Source organism: Otolemur garnettii, unplaced genomic scaffold, assembly GCF_000181295.1.
Source record: "Otolemur garnettii isolate 467f Iridium unplaced genomic scaffold, OtoGar3 scaffold00020, whole genome shotgun sequence".
Taxonomy (NCBI): Eukaryota; Metazoa; Chordata; class Mammalia; order Primates; family Galagidae; genus Otolemur; species Otolemur garnettii.
This window is the reverse complement of record NW_003852415.1, coordinates 901,971-918,952: the sequence shown is the minus strand read 5'-3', so window position 1 is coordinate 918,952 and position 16,982 is coordinate 901,971. Positions and strand designations below refer to the sequence as shown.

Genomic DNA, 16,982 nt, shown 5'->3' with positions numbered 1-16,982 from the left:
AAAAAAAAGAAAAAAGAAAAAAAAACTAGAAAAGCTGTAGCATAATTAAGAGGTCAGGCTGCTGTGGGCCTAAGACAGTACAAGTTACTTAGCCTCTTTTTGCCTCCACTCCTCATCCTTGATATAGGATATAGTCTCCAGTTCGGAGGGTTGTAACAATTGAATGAATGAATACATGCAGGCTGAGCGCAGTGGCTCATGCCTATAATCCTAGCACTCTGGGACGCTGAGGCAAGTGTATTGCTTGAACTCCACCTGCTTTGGTGGAGTTTAATACCAACCTGAGCAAGAGTGAGACCCCCATCTCCACTAAAAAAAATAGAAAACACTAACTAGGCATAAGTCCCAGCTATTCAGGAGTCTGAGGCAAGAAGATGAGTTGAGCCCAAGATTTTGCTAAGAGCTATGACATCATGGCACTCTACCCAGGGTGACCAAGTGAAACTCTGTCTCAGGAAAAAAAAAAGAATAGATGCAAAACTCTTAGAATCATACTAGGACATAGTACATGCTTAGTAAGTGTTGGCAATTATTAGTATTAATGTGCCCTTTCTTGTCATGTAACGTCCATTGTATGCCTGTGTAAACATAGGTGTTTGGTTTTGTTTGTCTTTTGTTCTTGTATTAAAACTATGTTATTCTATTGCTGTAATACGGTCTGTCTTACTAACCTGATGTTTTGGGTCTCTCTCTTCCTTTCCAATTCTTCACAACTGCCCTAAGCTATTAAATTCCTCAGAAAAATCTGCTTTTAATTGTTATTACATTGGATTTATAGATAAATTTATTTATTTATTTTTGAGACAGAGTCTCATTATGTCACCCTTGGTAGAGAATACTGTGGTGTCCCAGCTCACAGCATCCTCAAACTCTTGGGCTTAGACGATTCTCTTGCCTTAGCTGGGCAAGTAGCTAAGTAGCTGGGACTACAGGTGTCTGCCACAATGCCAGCTATTTTTTTGCTACAGTTGTTTAGTTGGCCCGGGCTGGGTTCAAACCCACCAGCCTCAGTGTTCATGGCCAGCGCCATAACCACTGTGCTACGGGCACTGAGCCAAGACTACCTTTTTTAGAAAGAAGGTCTTTATAATGGTAAGTCCTGCCAACTGTATTTGGGTGTTCTTTCACATCCTATAGTAGAGCTTTCCATTTTCCTCTTTCTAAAAAAAAGTTAATTCCTGAATATTTAATCATTTTTCCATATGTTTCTTTGTAAATGACATCTTATTATCTTTGTATTTTCGAGTTGATTATTGCTAGTATACATGAACACTATTAATATTTGTATGTTAATCTCATATCTAGCAACATTACTGAACTCTGTTTACTTTCAAAAGTTTATTATTGAGGCTGGGCGCGGTGGCTCACACCTGTAATCGTAGCACACTGGGAGGCTGAGGCGGGTGAATTGCTTGAGCTCAGGAGTTCAAGACCAGCCTGAGCAAAAGTGAGACCCCATCTCTACTAAAAATAGAAAAACTGAGGCAAGAGAATCACTGAGCCTAAGAGGTGGAAGTTGCTGTGAGCTATGATACCACAGCACTCCACCCAGGGCAACAGCTTGAGACTCTTGTCTCAAAAAAAAAAAAAAAAAAGTTTATTATTACCACCATGCCCTTACCAACTGTACTAACCAGCTACCCAAGTTTGTCTATTGATTTGCTTGTGTTCCCTGAGTAAACGTTCACATTATCTGCAAATAATGACAATTAAATCTCTTTAATTCTTTTACTTTATTCCTTTTTCTTGCTATATTGCTTTAGCCAAGACCTTAAAATCTTTGATATAATGGGCATTCTGGTCTTGTTTGTGACCATAATAAGGATGTGGCAAAGTTTATTCATTAACCATGTTTTTGCTGTAGGTTTTTGGTAAACAGCCAGTTTATCAATTTGAAAATTTCCTTTTTATCCCTCGTCTATTCTGAGCACACCATCTTAAGCATTTGTAAACCATTCTTTCTGCATAGCCTGAACCCTCTAAAAGACAATGTGGATAAGCTTGATAACTGCTCTCTAAGGCTTAACTACCTACTTGGGCCTCTCTCTGCTTCTCCAATTCCTCTTTAGGCCTAGGTTAGATCTGCAGTTTCTCCAGCGGTTCCTGCAGATACAGAAGGTTTTATTTCCCTCTTGGTCATCACAAAATGCCTTGATGTTCCTGACCCTTTTGTGTGTGACCCTACTGGGTGAGTAGCCAGGCTTTGGAGGGAGGGAAGCTCTACTTTTGGGTCCTTTCCCTCTCTCTGGCGTATTGACGAGGCAGGGACTCCTTTTTATCCCTCATCACTGATTTCTTATTCCTCTCCTTCCTTCCAGAACAATTGGTAATCTATCAGGTTGGCTTGATTCCCAGCCAGTACTATGGGGTCCTGGGAAACAAAGACTTGGATGGATTTAAGAATCTGACATTCCTGGCTGTCATGTTCATCGTTCTCAACTCCATGGTAAGGTCTCCTCTCCGTGTGTCTCTCTCCCTCTCCAGTCTAGTAAAAGTAAAATTCCCAGTGGGTCTTAGCCTCCAGGAAGCAGGAACCAAGTTGTAGGTATGTGTTTCCTCCCTTTTCCAGGAATTAAAGGGATGGTTGCCCTGAAGATCAGAACTCTAGGCAGGGCACTGCTTTTGCCATTGGTCTACTTGGGACCGATTCCTCAGATGTTCCAAGCTCAATGTTCTAAGCTCCTTAGGCCACAAGGTTCTGGCTTAATTCCACTTAATTTAGCAGAAATGATCAGGGTCCTTTCCGTTCCTAGAACTCTGACTTCATTAGTTAAATACAGAGAAAAGTGTTCTGACCTTACTTCATGGAGATCAGAACACTTTGAAACTGGACTCAGCTTGGCGCCTGTGGCTCAAGCGGCTAAAGCGCCAGCCACATACACCTAAGGTGGCGGGTTCGAATCCCCAGCCCGGGCCCACCAAACAACAACGATGGCTGCAACCAAAAAATGGCCAGGCGTTGTGGCGGGCACCTGTAGTCCCGGCTACTTGGGAGGCTGAGGCAGGAGACTCTCTTGAGCCCAGGAGTTGGAGGTTGCTGTGAGTATGATGCCACAGCACTCTACCCAGGGGGACAGCTTGAGGCTCTGTCTCAAAAAAAAAAAAAAAAAAAAGAAACTGGACTCAAAGCCAGGCTCTGTGGTGCATGCCTGTAGACCCAGCTACTCAGGAGACCGAGGTGGGAGGATTGCTTCAGCCCAGGAATTTGAGTCCAGCCTGGGCAACATAGCAAGATCTCATCTCTTAAAACAAACAGACAAAAACTGGGATCAGCAGTCAGAACTGCTGTTCACCCCTCTGGGGGCTAAGGCTGTGACTGTTCCTGGTACCATGTCACACCACGCAGCTTTTGCAACTGCTGTTCTTTTTGCAGAATGACCTTTCTCCATCCTTCATTCAATATGCTAAAACCTCATGTTTTAAGATGTCTCCATAGTCATCTCTTTCATGTCCTCCTCAGCTTTCTCCTTCATGTTTCCTCCACCGTATTCTGTGTTTTCTCTGTATTTAACTAATTCCTTGAGTTTACCTCTCCTATAACACTTCTCACACCCTTGTTTCCTGACAATACTTTGAGCTTATTGTTTACGTAGGTGCTCTGGAAATGGTAAATGATGAGATGCAGGGCGCTGCCAGAACTCTTGCCTAATGCTGTCTATCAGGCTGTACTGTCTGTTTTCTAGGGGAAGCCACTTTCTGTCATACATGCCTCTTCTGTTGGATCTTCAGTCAGTAAACACCTATGTATACAGAACCCAGTTCCAAGCTTAGAGGACAGAGGAGTAAGAATATAAATGGAGGCTCGGCGCCTGTAGCACAGTGGTTACAGCGCTGGCCACACGAACCACGGCTGGCAGCTTTGAACCTGGACTGGGCCAACTAAACAACAATGACGACTACAACAAAAAAATAGCTGGGCATTGTGGCAGGCGACTATAGTTCCAGCTACCTGGGAGACTGAGGCAAGAGAATTGCTTAAGCCCGCGAGTTTGAGGTTGCTGTGAGCTATGATGCCATGGCACTCTGCCGAGGGCAACATAGTGAAACTCTGTCTCAAAAACAAAACAAAACAAAAAAGAATATAAGTGGAGTAGGTGGTCTCCCAACTTCTAGAAGCTCATCTGCTCTCGGAATAAGACAGTACAATATAGAAAAGGGCATGAGGGTCTTGCCTTGGAAAGCCCTCTACTATTTGGTGTGAAGGAATGAATATGTGAGTGAATGTGGAAGGAAAAATTCCATGACTTGACACTTTAAATAAGGAAAGTGCTGATGTGACTCAAGGAACATCATTTAAAAAATATGAAAGTGCTGAGTGGACAGAGTAATCAGAGTCAGTGGACTGGGGCTGGTCAGCAGAGGCTTCCTGTCAGCTCTGAGCTTTGAACCAAGATTTTCAGGAAACCGTCTCTCCCCTCCCTTCTCCTCTCCTCTCCTCTCCCCCACGGCACAGCTGAAGAGCTTTGACCAGTTCACCTGCAACCTGCTGTATGTGAGCTGGAGGAAGGACCTCACCCAGCACCTCCACCGCCTCTACTTCCGGGGCCGCGTGTACTACACCCTCAACGTGCTGCGCGATGACATCGATAACCCGTAGGTACCCCCTTCTTCGTCCTCACTGCCCTCTGTGTGGTCCTTTGCATCTGGCTTAGCCCTGGAGGGTCCTGGCAGCAGATCCCATGGAGATCATCTAATGGTTGTTTGTACATGTTTCTGCCCAGAGCTGTGGGGGAGGGTATTTTACAGAGGACCCCTAGAGAGGCTGCGGGGCTGAGAATAGGGAGCTAAAAAGAAGAGGCCTGCCAGGAACATTGGCAGGCTCCTGTAGTCCCAACACCTCAGGAGGCTGAGCAAGAGGATCACATGAACCCAAGAGTAATACTCCAGTTGCTCCTGTAAGTAGCCACTTTATTCCAGCCTGGGCAACATAGCAACCATCTCTTTTTGAAAATAAAAAGAGGCCAGGAGCATCTTTATGTTGTGGGCTTCCAAATAAGGTACCCTCTAGTATCCTTGCTAGAAAACCAGCTCTTAGATTTCAGCAGTAAAGAAATTAGTACTGATCTGGGACTTAATCTAGGATTTAAGTCCCCCTTCTAGCACTTCCTAATTTATAGCTTTTTTTTTTTTTTTAATAGAGACAGAGTCTTACTTTGTCACCCTTGGTAGAGTGCTGTGTTGTCAGAGCTCACAGCAATCTCCAGCTCTTGGGCTTAAGTAATTCTCTTACCTCAGCTTCCCGAGTAGCTGGGACTACAGGTGCCCGCCACAGTGCTCGGCTATTTTTTGTTACAGTTTGGCTGGGGCTGAGTTTGAACCCACCACCCTCGATATGTGGGGCCAGTGCCCTACTCACTGAGCTGCAGGCGCCGCCCATTTTTTTTTTTTTTTAAGACAGTTTCACTTTGCTGCCCTTGGTAGAGAGCTATGGCATCATAGCTCACAGCAACTTCAAACTCTTGAGCTCAAGTGATCCTCTTGCCTCAGCCTCCTGAGTAGCTGGGACTACAGGTGCCCACCACAACCCCCAGCTATTTTAAGAGACAGCATCTTGCCCTTGCTCAGGCTGGTCTTAAACTCCTAAGCTCAGGCAATCCATCCTCCTCAGCCTCCCAGAGCGCTAGGATAGTTTGTAACTCTTAAATTCACTAAGCCCCAGGTTCCCTTCTGTAAAATGGGGATGATAGCAGTTCCTGTCTCAAAGGATGTAGTGCGGATGAAAGGAACCATTCATGTAGTTCACGTGTGCGATGCTGGACACACTGCAAGTGTTCCAGTGTGAGTTAGCTGTTGCTTTACAGGTGAGGAACTGGGGCCAAAAGATTGCAAGTGACTTGCCCAAGGTCATGTCCCCCTGGGACTAGGAATCACTGTGGCCCTAGTGGTAAGATGGGACATGTGGGGTCTCTCCCTACTCACAACCCTCACAGCAAGCATTTTGCTCCCTGGTGATCTTTCCTCAGCTGAAGCAGAGCATCACAGCAACATTCGTAGTAGGCAGCGGCTGCTGCTTTGCTTTTAGGCCTCATCCCGGTGGCCCAGCCTCCATGAAGCCTTCACAGCCAGGTCTCTAACTTGGGGCCAGGGCCAGGCTCCTGTAAGAGGAATTGGGGAAGATTTAGATAAAGGAGACAATTTTCCTGATGATCTAAGAAGGCAGCTTAACTACGATCAAGGTATTTTTTTGGCTCTGCCCAGAGCTGCCTCAGGCCCCTGGATGTTGGACCTGTCAGTTCCCACTCCTGAGGGGTAAACTGTGGCACTATAAGATGCAACTCTAGAACCCTGTTTAAAGGCCACCAGGGTCAGCCAGGAGCAGTGGCTCACGCCTGTAATCCTAACACTCTGGGAAGCTGAGGCAGGTGGATTGCTTGAGCTCAGGAGTTTAAGACCAGCCTGAGCAAGAGCAATGCCCTATATCTACTAAAAATAGGAAAATTAGTCAGGCATGCACCTGTAATCCCAGCTACTGGGGAGGCTGAGGCAAGATGATTGCCTGACCCCTAGAGACTGAGGTTGCTGTGAGCTAGGCTGATGCCCCAGCACTCTACCCAGGGTCACAGTCACAAAGTAAGACTGCTTAAAAAAAAAAAAAATGACCACTTGGAGACCAGCTTACCTGGTTCCATTTCCCTACAGAGTCATTGCTAATAGCACTGAGAGGCCAGGTCAGGAAAGAGGTGATGTGGAACTGCCTTGACTCTCTCCACCTTTGAGCCTACCTCCCTGGCTCCAGCCACTCTGTGTCATTGGGTGCAGGGACCAACGCATCAGCCAGGATGTGGAGCGATTCTGCCGGCAGCTCAGCAGCATGGCCAGCAACCTGATCATCTCCCCCTTCACCCTGGTTTACTACACTTACCAGTGCTTCCAGAGGTGAGGTCTCTCCTCTGCCCATCATTCCTTTTCCTCCCCATCCTGGTGTCCTCAGAGGTCCTTCAGTCAGCTCTCCCAGGTCAAGGTCCAGGAGAGCTTGGCTTCCTTCTCCCTCCTTGCCTTAAGGAGTCTCTCTATCACACATGCTCAGGCTCCCACCCTCCCCTTGTTGCCTCAGTATCACAGGTATCCTGGCAATCTGACAGTTCATACCAGCTATCCATGTAGGAGCAGAGGACCTATGGGAATGCTGGACTGGACAGGGGCTACCTGAGAGGGGGCTGGAGTCGGGGCTGAGGCCTGTGGGGATGGCAGCCCCTACACCCTTCCTGCCTTTCTCTGCCTTTCAGTACAGGCTGGCTTGGGCCCTTGAGCATCTTCGGGTATTTCCTCCTGGGAACCATGGTGAACAAAACCTTGATGGGGCCCATTGTGGCGAAGCTGGTACAGCAGGAGAAGCTGGAGGGGGATTTTAGGTGTGTTTCTCTTGATTGAGGTTTCTGGGCTGGGCAGTATGGGGTCTGGATCCCGGCTATGCCAGTTACCAGCTATAGGATATTGGGCAAGGATGTTAAATTCTCTAAGCTTCATTTTCTCATTTCTAAAGTGGGGATGGTGCTATTGCCTACTGAGAGAATTATGAGGAATAATGATATCACGCACAGGAAGGGCCGTGAACAGTGTCTGGTTAGCCATCATTCTCATGCCTCAGCCTTCTCACACCCTCTGGTCTAACTACCCTGGCTCAGGTCAGTTGGGCCTGGCAGCAGAAAGTTCCAGCCCCTACTCCGAGCTTTCTGACTCTGTCCTTCAGGGCAGGCCCTGGGAGGAGGAGGTATGTGAGCAGGAACACACCTGACCTCTCTACAGAAGGCTGAGGGGCTGCCCTGTCTCTGCAGATCTCCAGTCCCACCTGGGCCTGGGGATTCCCCACCTCTATGAGAGTCAGGGAAGGGTCAGCCCAAGGTACCACAGCTTTGAGGTGGAGATGGGCTCCACTTTGGGGCCTCTTCTTGATCCAGGGCTCTGACAAAAGGGGACTGACGATTCCCCATCGTCAGCACACATTTCTCTTTGGTCTACCCAGGTTCAAGCACATGCAGATTCGGGTGAATGCCGAGCCTGCTGCTTTCTACAGGTGAGTCTGGAGGACGTAGTTCTCCTCTGCCTTGCCAGAGCTGATAGAGGAAGAGGGAAGATGACTTTATAGCCCTCCCACCACCACTGAGCCCAGGGGCCAAGTGTCGTTACACTTGGCTGTGACCATCTCCCTGAACCTCTCACTGCCCTTGTCTACCTCATCCTTAGGTCCAGGGTTTTGCTTCTGAAGCAGCTTTAGTCTTAGTGGTCTGGCATGGAGCCTGAAACTGTCAAAGGGCAAAAAAGTGAATGTTTCATCATCCTGCCGATGACTACAAGGCATTATCTCTGCTTCAGTTTTCTGTCTGTTAAATACCTTTCTTGTCATAATCTAATGTCTAAAGCTGATCTTGTGTCTGTAGCATGAGAGGGAATGGGAGCCTCTCAGAAGATCAGCAGACCCATTCCCCACAGACACTGTTAGTGTAGGTATCTGGTCTTTCATGTTCTTTCCACAGCCTTGTGAAATCCCATCCCTTCCCTCCAGGACCAGACAGGTCCCTATATTCTGCCTTATGTGTGGCCGAGTCCCCAGAGAGTCACGTCTAAGAAGTGGAAGTTGTTCCTTGCATCCCCTGTACTTGGGGGGGATCTAATAGCAATAGGACCTTTACACTCTGCCCCCTCTGCTGCAGTTTGCAGCCTTTACCAATCAGGGGCACCAAAAACACCAGGAAACTGCTCTGGGGTTGGGTTGTGGGATGAGCAGAGCATGGGTGTGGTAAGGTGGCCTTTGGATTCTGCAGCCTGGCCTCATGAAGATCTGTGCTCTGGGGAAGGTGGGTTAGTTATTAGAGCTCCAAATGGGTTCTGTGGTCTTCTGTGCAAAATCTAAAATGTCCCCTCTCTCCTCTCATCACCATTTCTGCCTGGAGAATTTCTGCCCATCCTTGAAACCCCAAGTCACCGCCTCTGGGTAGCCTTCCCAGACTCTGTTAGTGGTCAAGCCTATTTGTTGCCATAGTCCTGAGGATAATGTAACGCTCCATATTCTAGGTGAAGAGTGCAGTGTGCCTGCCTGCCTGGGAGCTCCTCAGGAGCAGAGATTATTTTATCTGCCTCTTTATTGCACTAGCCACTGGCCCATAGGGACTGCTCCATGTATATTTATGAGGGCCCCTAGCATCTGGTACTCTATATTCAGAAACTCTTAATTCTGTCATCTATTACATAGGTATTGTTAGCTCCATTTTATGGGTGAAAAAACTGAGACTCAGAGGCTTATATGACCTGCCTGTGTCACCTGCCTAATACCTGGCCAGAGCCAGGCTTTGAACGAGGCCCATCCAAATCTAGAGTTCATGTTCTTTCCACGGACAATACCTTATGGAGGAGTGGCTGCTAGTGGCAGACAGGGTCTGCAGGCTAGATCATTTGGGTGGGCTTGGTCCCTAAAGGAAGGGCGACCCTAAAGGAAGCCAGACCCAGTCTGGCTGACCCTCTCCAGGCCCTATGGACATCTTGGCCTTTGTTATCAGAGCTGGGCACGTGGAGCACATGAGGACAGACTGCAGGCTGCAGAGACTTCTCCAGACCCAGAGGGAGCTGATATCCAGGGAACTCTGGCTGTACAGTAGGCAGAGGGGCCCCAGGAGGTGGGGACCAAGGGTCGGAATGGCTCACTTCCCTTCCCACATCTCTCTACTTTGTGCCATGCTGATAAATCTGCGTAATGAAGGAGTTAACTAGGGGAGCTATTAAGCACTTGAGCTGTTGTCTCAAGTGTCCTCAGGAGAGTGAGGATCCAGGGACAGTGTGGCATGGGCTTGCTTGGTGTCCTGCTGCCCACCTTGAGGGTGGTGTCCCCCGTGGAGCACATGAATGGTTCTGGATCTCATGCAGTTTGTCTTCCACAGTCGGTGTCAACACCTTTGACTATCTGGGCAGCATCCTGAGTTACATTGTCATTGCGATCCCCATTTTCAGTGGGGTCTATGGAGACCTGAGTCCCACAGAACTTAGCACATTGGTCAGCAAGGTGAGAGTCCCTCTAGTGAGCCCTCCTGCAGTCCCCTCTGTCTCTGGCCCAGCTGCTGGGGCCCTGGGGTCAAAGCCTGCATGACTGCTTTCCATTCCTGCAGAATGCCTTTGTGTGCATCTACCTCATCAGCTGCTTCACCCGCCTCATTGACCTCTCCACCATACTCTCGGACGTGGCTGGTTACACGCACAGGTGAGGCTGAGCAAAGTGTGTGCTGCTGGAAGATGTGGCTGAGTGAATTAAAGGGGGATGGGGCAGGAACTCACTGCATATTAGTGGGTGTGAGATAGAAAAAGGAGTTTTGCCTTTACCTGGGCCCCCCCGGCCTTGCTTCAGGTTTTCACTTGTTGTCCAGGATTGGGGAGCTTCAGGAGACCCTGCTGGACATGTCCTTGAAGTCACAGGACTGCGAGATCCTGGGCGAGAGCGAGTGGGGCTTAGACAAGTGAGTAGTGGGCTAGCAGGGCGGTGCAGTGGATGAGGATGCAGGCTCTGAATCACCCAGCATGGGTGCACCCAGGAGCCCTGCCATTTCCCTCAGGGTAGCAGAGCTGAAGGGAGTAAGTGGAAAACACCTACCTCCCATGCCAGACATAATACAAGAATTCACAGTGTCAGTGCACTAGCATTTACATCATTCCCCCACTAATGGAAGCAAAGTACACACACCTTCTGTCTGGACACAGAAAACAAAACAAAAATCTGAATAGTGACTCTCCTCCTCCATTCCTTCTTCTTCCCATTGAGCCCTGCTGCCTAGGCCTGTCCTTGGGCATGTGTGGCTCAGACCCTGAGATGTCTTTATTCATGTGTCTTTATGGAACTGGAATGTTCCTGGCCTCCCTGTGCATTTGGGATGTGTTTCATCTCCTTGCTTTTCTTTCTTTCTTTCTTTCTTTTTTTTTTTTGAGACAGATTCACACTATGTCACCCTTGGTAGAGTGCTATGGCATCATAGCTCACAGCAACCTAAAACTCTTGGGCTCAAGCTATTCTCTTGTCTCAGCCTCCCGAGTAGCTGAGACTACAGGTGCCTGCTACAACACATGGCTATTTTTTAGCGACGGGGTCTTGCACTTGCTCAGGCAATCCACCCACCTCGGCCTCCCAGAGTGCCAGAATTACAGGCATGAGCCTCCGCATCCGGCCCTACTTCTATTTCTCCATTTTCTCATGTCTAGAAAAGAGAAATTAATGGAATCTTCCTGTTAGGGTTCTGAGAATTGGGTACCTAGTCTGTGGAAAGTGCTTAGACAGTGGTGTCAGAATAAGCTTTAAAAATGGAATCAGTCTGAATTCCAGGGCCTACCCTCAATTCTCTCTCAGAAACTAATGCCATGGGTGGCACCTGTAGCTCAATGGGTAGGGCACCGGCCACATACACCCAGGCTGGTGGCGGGTTTGAACCCAGCCCAGGCCTGCTAAACAACAATGACAGCTGCTGCAACAACAAAAAAAATAGCTGGGGGTGGCGCCTGTGGCTTAAAGGAGTAGGGCACCGGCCCCATATGCCGGAGGTGGCAGGTTCAAACCTAGCCCCGGCCAAAAACTGCAAAAAAAAATAAAATAAAATAACCGAGAATGTTGTGGCAGGTGCCTATAGTCCCAGCTACTTGGGAGACTGAGGCAAGAGAACGGCTTAAGCCCAAGAGTTTGAGGTTGCTGTGAGCTGTGACACTGTGGCACTCTACCGAGGGAGACATAATGAGACTATGTCTCAGAAAAAAAATTTTAAAAAGAAACTAATGCCTTAATTGTCATCACCTCTGTTCAGAGTTCCATGTGCCAGTGAACTAGTGAACCTGTGAGCCGAGGTGCTGGAATAGAAGGTGCAGAGACTGTAGGAAACTGGAGTTGCTTTTCTGTGGGGAAGACAGGCATCCCTAGAGAGCCAGAAACTCTCTCAGTGGGAGAGTATTAACCTCTCTTCTCCCATTTGTATTAGTAGTACTACTGTCACACCATGTTGTCCTTGAAAACCCACCACCAATAAAATCAGGCAAATTCAACTCTATAACCTAGGCGGTTATTTAGGCACCTGACTCTGCCTCATCTGCCAAGTGAGGGTAGTCTTTGGATTCATTAATGTTAAGACTGATTAAGATAAGTCATGCATGGGACTGTGTCCTGCTGGGGACATAGTATATGCTCCCATACCCACCCCATGTTAATGTGCTCAGGCTGCCAGGACAAAATACCACAGGCTGGGTCCCTTAAACAACAGGAAATTATCTGCTCACAGTTCTAGAGGCTAAAAGTCCAAGGTCAAGTTGTGATCAGGATTAGTTTCTTCTGAGGCCTCTCCCTTGGCTTGGAGACAGCCACCCTCACATGGCCTCTTCTGTATGTGTGCCCTAGGTGTGTCTCTCTTCTTAAAAGGGCACCTATGCTAAGAACCTCATTTAACATCATCTCCTCTTAAAGACCTCGGCATTTTGAAGCACTGGGAGTTAGGACTCGAACATGTGGATTTGGGGGAAACACAAATCAGCCCATAACGACCCTCCAGATTCAGAGGTGATGCCTCCAAGTGGAAGTACCTCCCCCACAACAATGCTGATGCTGCTGCCTTCCCCACCTATCCCTCCCTTCCCAACCCAGGGCCCCAGGGTGGCCAGCAGCACAGCCAGCAGACACGGCTTTCCTCCTTGAGCGGGTCTCCATCTCAGCCCCTTCCTCTGAGAAGCCCTTAATCAAGGATCTGAGTCTGAAGATCTCAGAGGGGCAGAGCCTGCTCATCACGGGCAACACCGGCACTGGCAAGACCTCCCTGCTGCGGGTCCTGGGAGGCCTCTGGGCAAGCACACGGGGTGAGAGCCAGGGCCGCTGTCTCTGACACAGCCCTTGCCCTAGGGATAGGGTGAGGCTGGGGCCACTGGTGGGGAAAGACGAGAGGCAGAGAAAAGAAAAGCCGTTACCTTCTCTGGGAGCTCAAAGTGGATGTCTTTGGGCTCTGCAGGCTCAGTGCAAATGCTGATGGACTTTGGGCCCCATGGGGTTCTTTTCCTGCCACAAAAGCCATTCTTCACTGACGGGACCCTTCGGGAGCAGGTCAGCCTGGTATGGGGGCCCACTTTCCCTCCTCACTCCCACCCACTCATGGCCAGGACTTCTGGCAGTGAGACATTCTTAGGCCTTGGGGAGTTACAGGCCTAAAGAACCTGTTACCCTGGCTCCAAGACCATTTCCTTGAGCACTGAGCCCATGTACTCAGCAACTCAAAATCTGGGGTTGCAGGCCACATAGTACATGGCAGCGGTCTTCAAACTTTTTAAACAGGGGGCCAGTTCACTGTCCCTCAGACCGTTGGAGGGCCGGACTGCAGGCCCGGGGATGAGTTGGCTGCTAAACAGGACAGGCAGTGGCAGCAAAAACACCTGGCGGGACGGATAAATGTCCTAGGTGGGCTGCATGTGGCCCATGGGCCGTAGTTTGAGGACGCCTGGCACATGGGTTTGTGGAGCACTCAGGTTAGATCCTATGGTCCCTGTCCTCAGGAGGCTCCCACACTCTCCCTCCAAACACACTTATAAAGGTTGCAGTGTCCCTGCCCTGCTGTCTGCAGGCTGGGCCTCTCCCACTGGACCCACATGTTTCCTTCTCGGGGGAGGGGAGCCCAGCCTTTCCGTTGGTTCCTGTGGTCTCAGAGGGAGGTAGGCTGTGTGCAGCTCCATCTCAGGCTAGCCTTCCTGAGCCCATGTGGTTTTTGTTTTATCAGGTAATATATCCCCTGAAGGAGATCTACCCGGACTCAGGTGAGCTAGGCTTCTTTGGGTCATGTCCTGTCCTCCCATCTCAGCTGTCCCTGCTGTGCCTGACCATGGCCTCACCTGTGCCCTTTGGGAAAGGCCCTTCCACTGACCTTATGCCCTCTGGGTCTATTACAGGCCCAGGCAGGTTTCAGGTTGGGTCCTCCCTCCTTTGAGTGTTTACTACCTTCACCCTCATCTCTCTCTTTCCTTGGCAAGAGAAGTGATTGCTTCTTCACATGGCCCTTCCCTTATCAAATGCTGTGGCCTGTCACTTGCTCAGCATTCTGGGCCCTCACCCCTGCTGTGAGTGCCCCCATCAATTCTGGCTAGCCAGAGGAGCTGACTTGTCTCTCTGCTTTGCAGGGTCTACAGATGATGAGAGGATCATGAGGTTCTTAGAATTGACAGGCCTGGTAAGTGGGCCCAGGGACCCCAGGACCCAAGCCCACCTGGAAGTACCAACACAGGTGGTGCTGCCCAGCAGAGGTAGGCCCTGCTGTCCCTGGGCCTAGGACTGGAGGTCTGAGCCTAGGGCAGGGAGCAGGCATATAAACTGATGGCGGGAGCTATTGGCAGGGCATTGACAATAACGGGATGTGTTCTCTTTACAGAATTTTAAAACAGTAGTAAAACTAAATCAGTCTGCTTTTTATTGTCACCATGCTCTAGCAAGTTGGAGCAGTGTTGCTAATAGAATATTCTTCTGCCCAGGGCACACTGTCCCCACGATGCCCCAGCTGATTTGCCATTGGGGGGTATATTTGTTTCAAAAGAATGTGTGTATGGTGGGGAGTGAGGGAGGTTCCCCCAGGGTGGCAGGAAGCAGGGAGGGGCCCTTCCACTGACCTTATGCCCTCTGGGTCTATTACAGTCCAGTTTGGTAGCAAGGACAGAGGGCTTGGATGAGCAGGTCGATTGGAACTGGTAAGAATAGGACTTGGGTCAGAGCCAGGTCCTTCATGAAGATAGTAGGTCTAAGGGGTCCTGTCAAAGTGTGGAACAGCTCCTGACCCCAAGTCCATGTGTTTAGCTGGTTCATCAGGCACAAGTTTCATGCCCTTGGGAACAGAGTTGTGCCTCACGCAGGTGCTGTGGGTGTGGTTGAAAGGGAAGAGGCTTCTATCTGCCCCCTTCTTTCTGTCTCTCTGCAAAGAGAACCTCTTCTGCCCAGACCTATTCTAGGCAAAAGCCAAGCTATGTCCTCCTTCCTCCAGTCATCAACTCTGGTTCCCTTTCCTCAGGTATGATGTTCTGTCCCCAGGGGAGATGCAGAGGCTCTCCTTCGCCCGCCTCTTCTACCTGCAGCCAAAGTTCGCAGGTGAGGTCTGTCCCACTGATGCACCTGCCAAGTACCTCGTGTGCTCATAGGTATAGCACACTCACAGGTGCCAGGCTTACCTGTACATGTCTTGGCCTTCCATGTCCCCTACTGGAGAGGACAGCCAGGTCCTGCCCACGAGGAGCAGGGCTTGGCACCCTGGGAGCAGCTCTGGATATGTCGTACTGTCCACCCATAGCGTTGTGTCGTGCAGCGGCTGCTGCCAGGGGGCCTGCCCAGGGAGGGTGGCACACTCTGCTCTGATGTCAAATGCATGGGCACACCACCCCACGGCCCACAAGCTGTGCCTGGCAGAGGATGGAAAGTGTGGACTTCTCCAAAGGCTGACATTCTAGAACTGAGAGTCTCTGGACTGAGCAGTCCCAGGGAGTAGCTGGTACCCTTCTCTAGGGACCTGAGAGGTTTCATCTGGCCAATCACAGGAGTGTTCACAGATGGAGCCTGGCCGGCTGCTGTTCTGGTCTGTCTTCTCCTCAAGGCAGGCTCCTATAAGCAGAGCAGCTTTCAGCCTCCCCAGGGGTCCCAGGTGGGCTGAATGTGGGTGGGAGGAGAAGCTGAGGGTTCCAGGGGCAGGACTTTGATCTCTTCCACCATGTTCCTGCCAGTGCTTGATGAAGCCACCAGTGCCCTGACAGAGGAGGTGGAGAGCGAGCTCTACCGCATGGGCCAGCAGCTGGGAATGACATTCATCAGCGTGGGACATCGGCACAGCCTTGAAAAGGTACCTGTGTGCTCAAGGATGGCCTGAGGAGGAGGAAGAATCCAAAGGCTGGTCTGGCCAGGGCCAGTGGCCCCTCAAAGTGGGGAGCAGGGGTGGCCTGATCTCTGTGTGGTGGTGGCCTCTTGCAGTTTCATTCCTTGGTTCTGAAACTTCATGGAGGAGGAAGATGGGAACTGACCAAGATTAAAATGAAATGAAGTCAAGGATATGGACAACCACTGGAAGGAGAGCTGCACTCCAGGCATGTCGCAGTCCCCAGGGGAGACCAGGAGGACTGACAGCAAGAATCATCCTCAGTGCCAAACAGGGTCACATGGGGCCTACTGCAGGAACTTGGCAGTGGTGGGCTCAGCCCAGGTATGGGCCTCTATGGGAGACACTGAGCCTCAGCCAGAGCCTCTATATATTTGAGATGCCGATTGCTTATAAATTACCTCTAATTATGTGTGCTAAAGAGAAATCAGAAAGTGTGGGGTCTATAAGATAAAAAGTCAGGACAGAAAGAACATTTGACTTGGAGTCAAGAGATTCAGAAATATTTTACTCTTAAATCAGTTAAATTTTGCAGTAATAGGTTTTTTTAACTTCAATTAACCACTTTTATCACTTTTTTAAAAAGAAAATTTAAACATTACGAAAATGTGGGGTTTTGGCGTTTTTCTCTGGCTTTGCTATTATGGAATGATCTTTTTTACTGACTCTCCAGCCTTGTATCTGAGTACTTGGAGGAAGGAGGCAACAGCCTCCACTCTGCTAGAATCTTCTGTCCGTGATCGCTCGCTTCTCACTACATCTCCCTTTCCGCCCTTCCTTCAGTGTGGTGTGGATTAGTACCTGAGCCACTAACCCTAGTGCCCTTCTGTCTTCACCCAGATGGAAAAAATCTCTTTCCACTTCTCAGCTAAAATAAGGCTGGGGCCGGGCATGGTGGCTCGTGCCTGTAATCCTAAAGTAGGTGGATTGCTTGAGCTCAGGAGTTCAAGACCAGCCTGAGCAAGAGCGAGACCTCATCTCTAAAACTAGCTGGGCACTGTGGCAAGCGCCTGTGGTCCCCGCTACAAAGGGCAGCTGAGGCAAAGAGAATCACTTGAGCCTAAGAGTTTAAGATTATCGTGAGCTAGTATGCCATAGCACTCTACCCAAGTAACAGAGTAAGACTGTGTCTCTAAATAA

The 16,982-nt window shown here is 49.5% G+C and overlaps 1 protein-coding gene across 3 annotated transcripts in view; it reads left to right on the top strand.

Annotated features, from left to right (window-relative positions):
- ABCD4 (ATP binding cassette subfamily D member 4) overlaps positions 1–16,759 on the top strand; it is a 19,814-nt gene extending 3,055 nt beyond the window's left edge. Inside the window, exons 2-19 of one of the 3 annotated variants that reach the window (XM_003786907.3) lie at positions 2,070–2,188; positions 2,319–2,446; positions 4,454–4,593; positions 6,760–6,876; positions 7,227–7,352; positions 7,964–8,014; positions 9,495–9,589; positions 9,873–9,994; positions 10,098–10,189; positions 10,353–10,442; positions 12,599–12,807; positions 12,957–13,048; positions 13,716–13,752; positions 14,113–14,162; positions 14,621–14,673; positions 14,991–15,067; positions 15,694–15,809; positions 15,938–16,759. In XM_003786907.3, the coding sequence (XP_003786955.1) occupies positions 2,070–2,188; positions 2,319–2,446; positions 4,454–4,593; positions 6,760–6,876; positions 7,227–7,352; positions 7,964–8,014; positions 9,495–9,589; positions 9,873–9,994; positions 10,098–10,189; positions 10,353–10,442; positions 12,599–12,807; positions 12,957–13,048; positions 13,716–13,752; positions 14,113–14,162; positions 14,621–14,673; positions 14,991–15,067; positions 15,694–15,809; positions 15,938–16,006 (1,783 nt within the window). In that variant the 3' untranslated portion in view covers positions 16,007–16,759. The remainder of the gene's footprint in view (positions 1–2,069; positions 2,189–2,318; positions 2,447–4,453; positions 4,594–6,759; positions 6,877–7,226; positions 7,353–7,963; positions 8,015–9,494; positions 9,590–9,872; positions 9,995–10,097; positions 10,190–10,352; positions 10,443–12,598; positions 12,808–12,956; positions 13,049–13,715; positions 13,753–14,112; positions 14,163–14,620; positions 14,674–14,990; positions 15,068–15,693; positions 15,810–15,937) is intronic. The other 2 variants (XM_012803502.2, XM_023511567.1) reach the window with 2 other exon arrangements.
- The last annotated feature ends 223 nt before the right edge of the window (positions 16,760–16,982 follow it).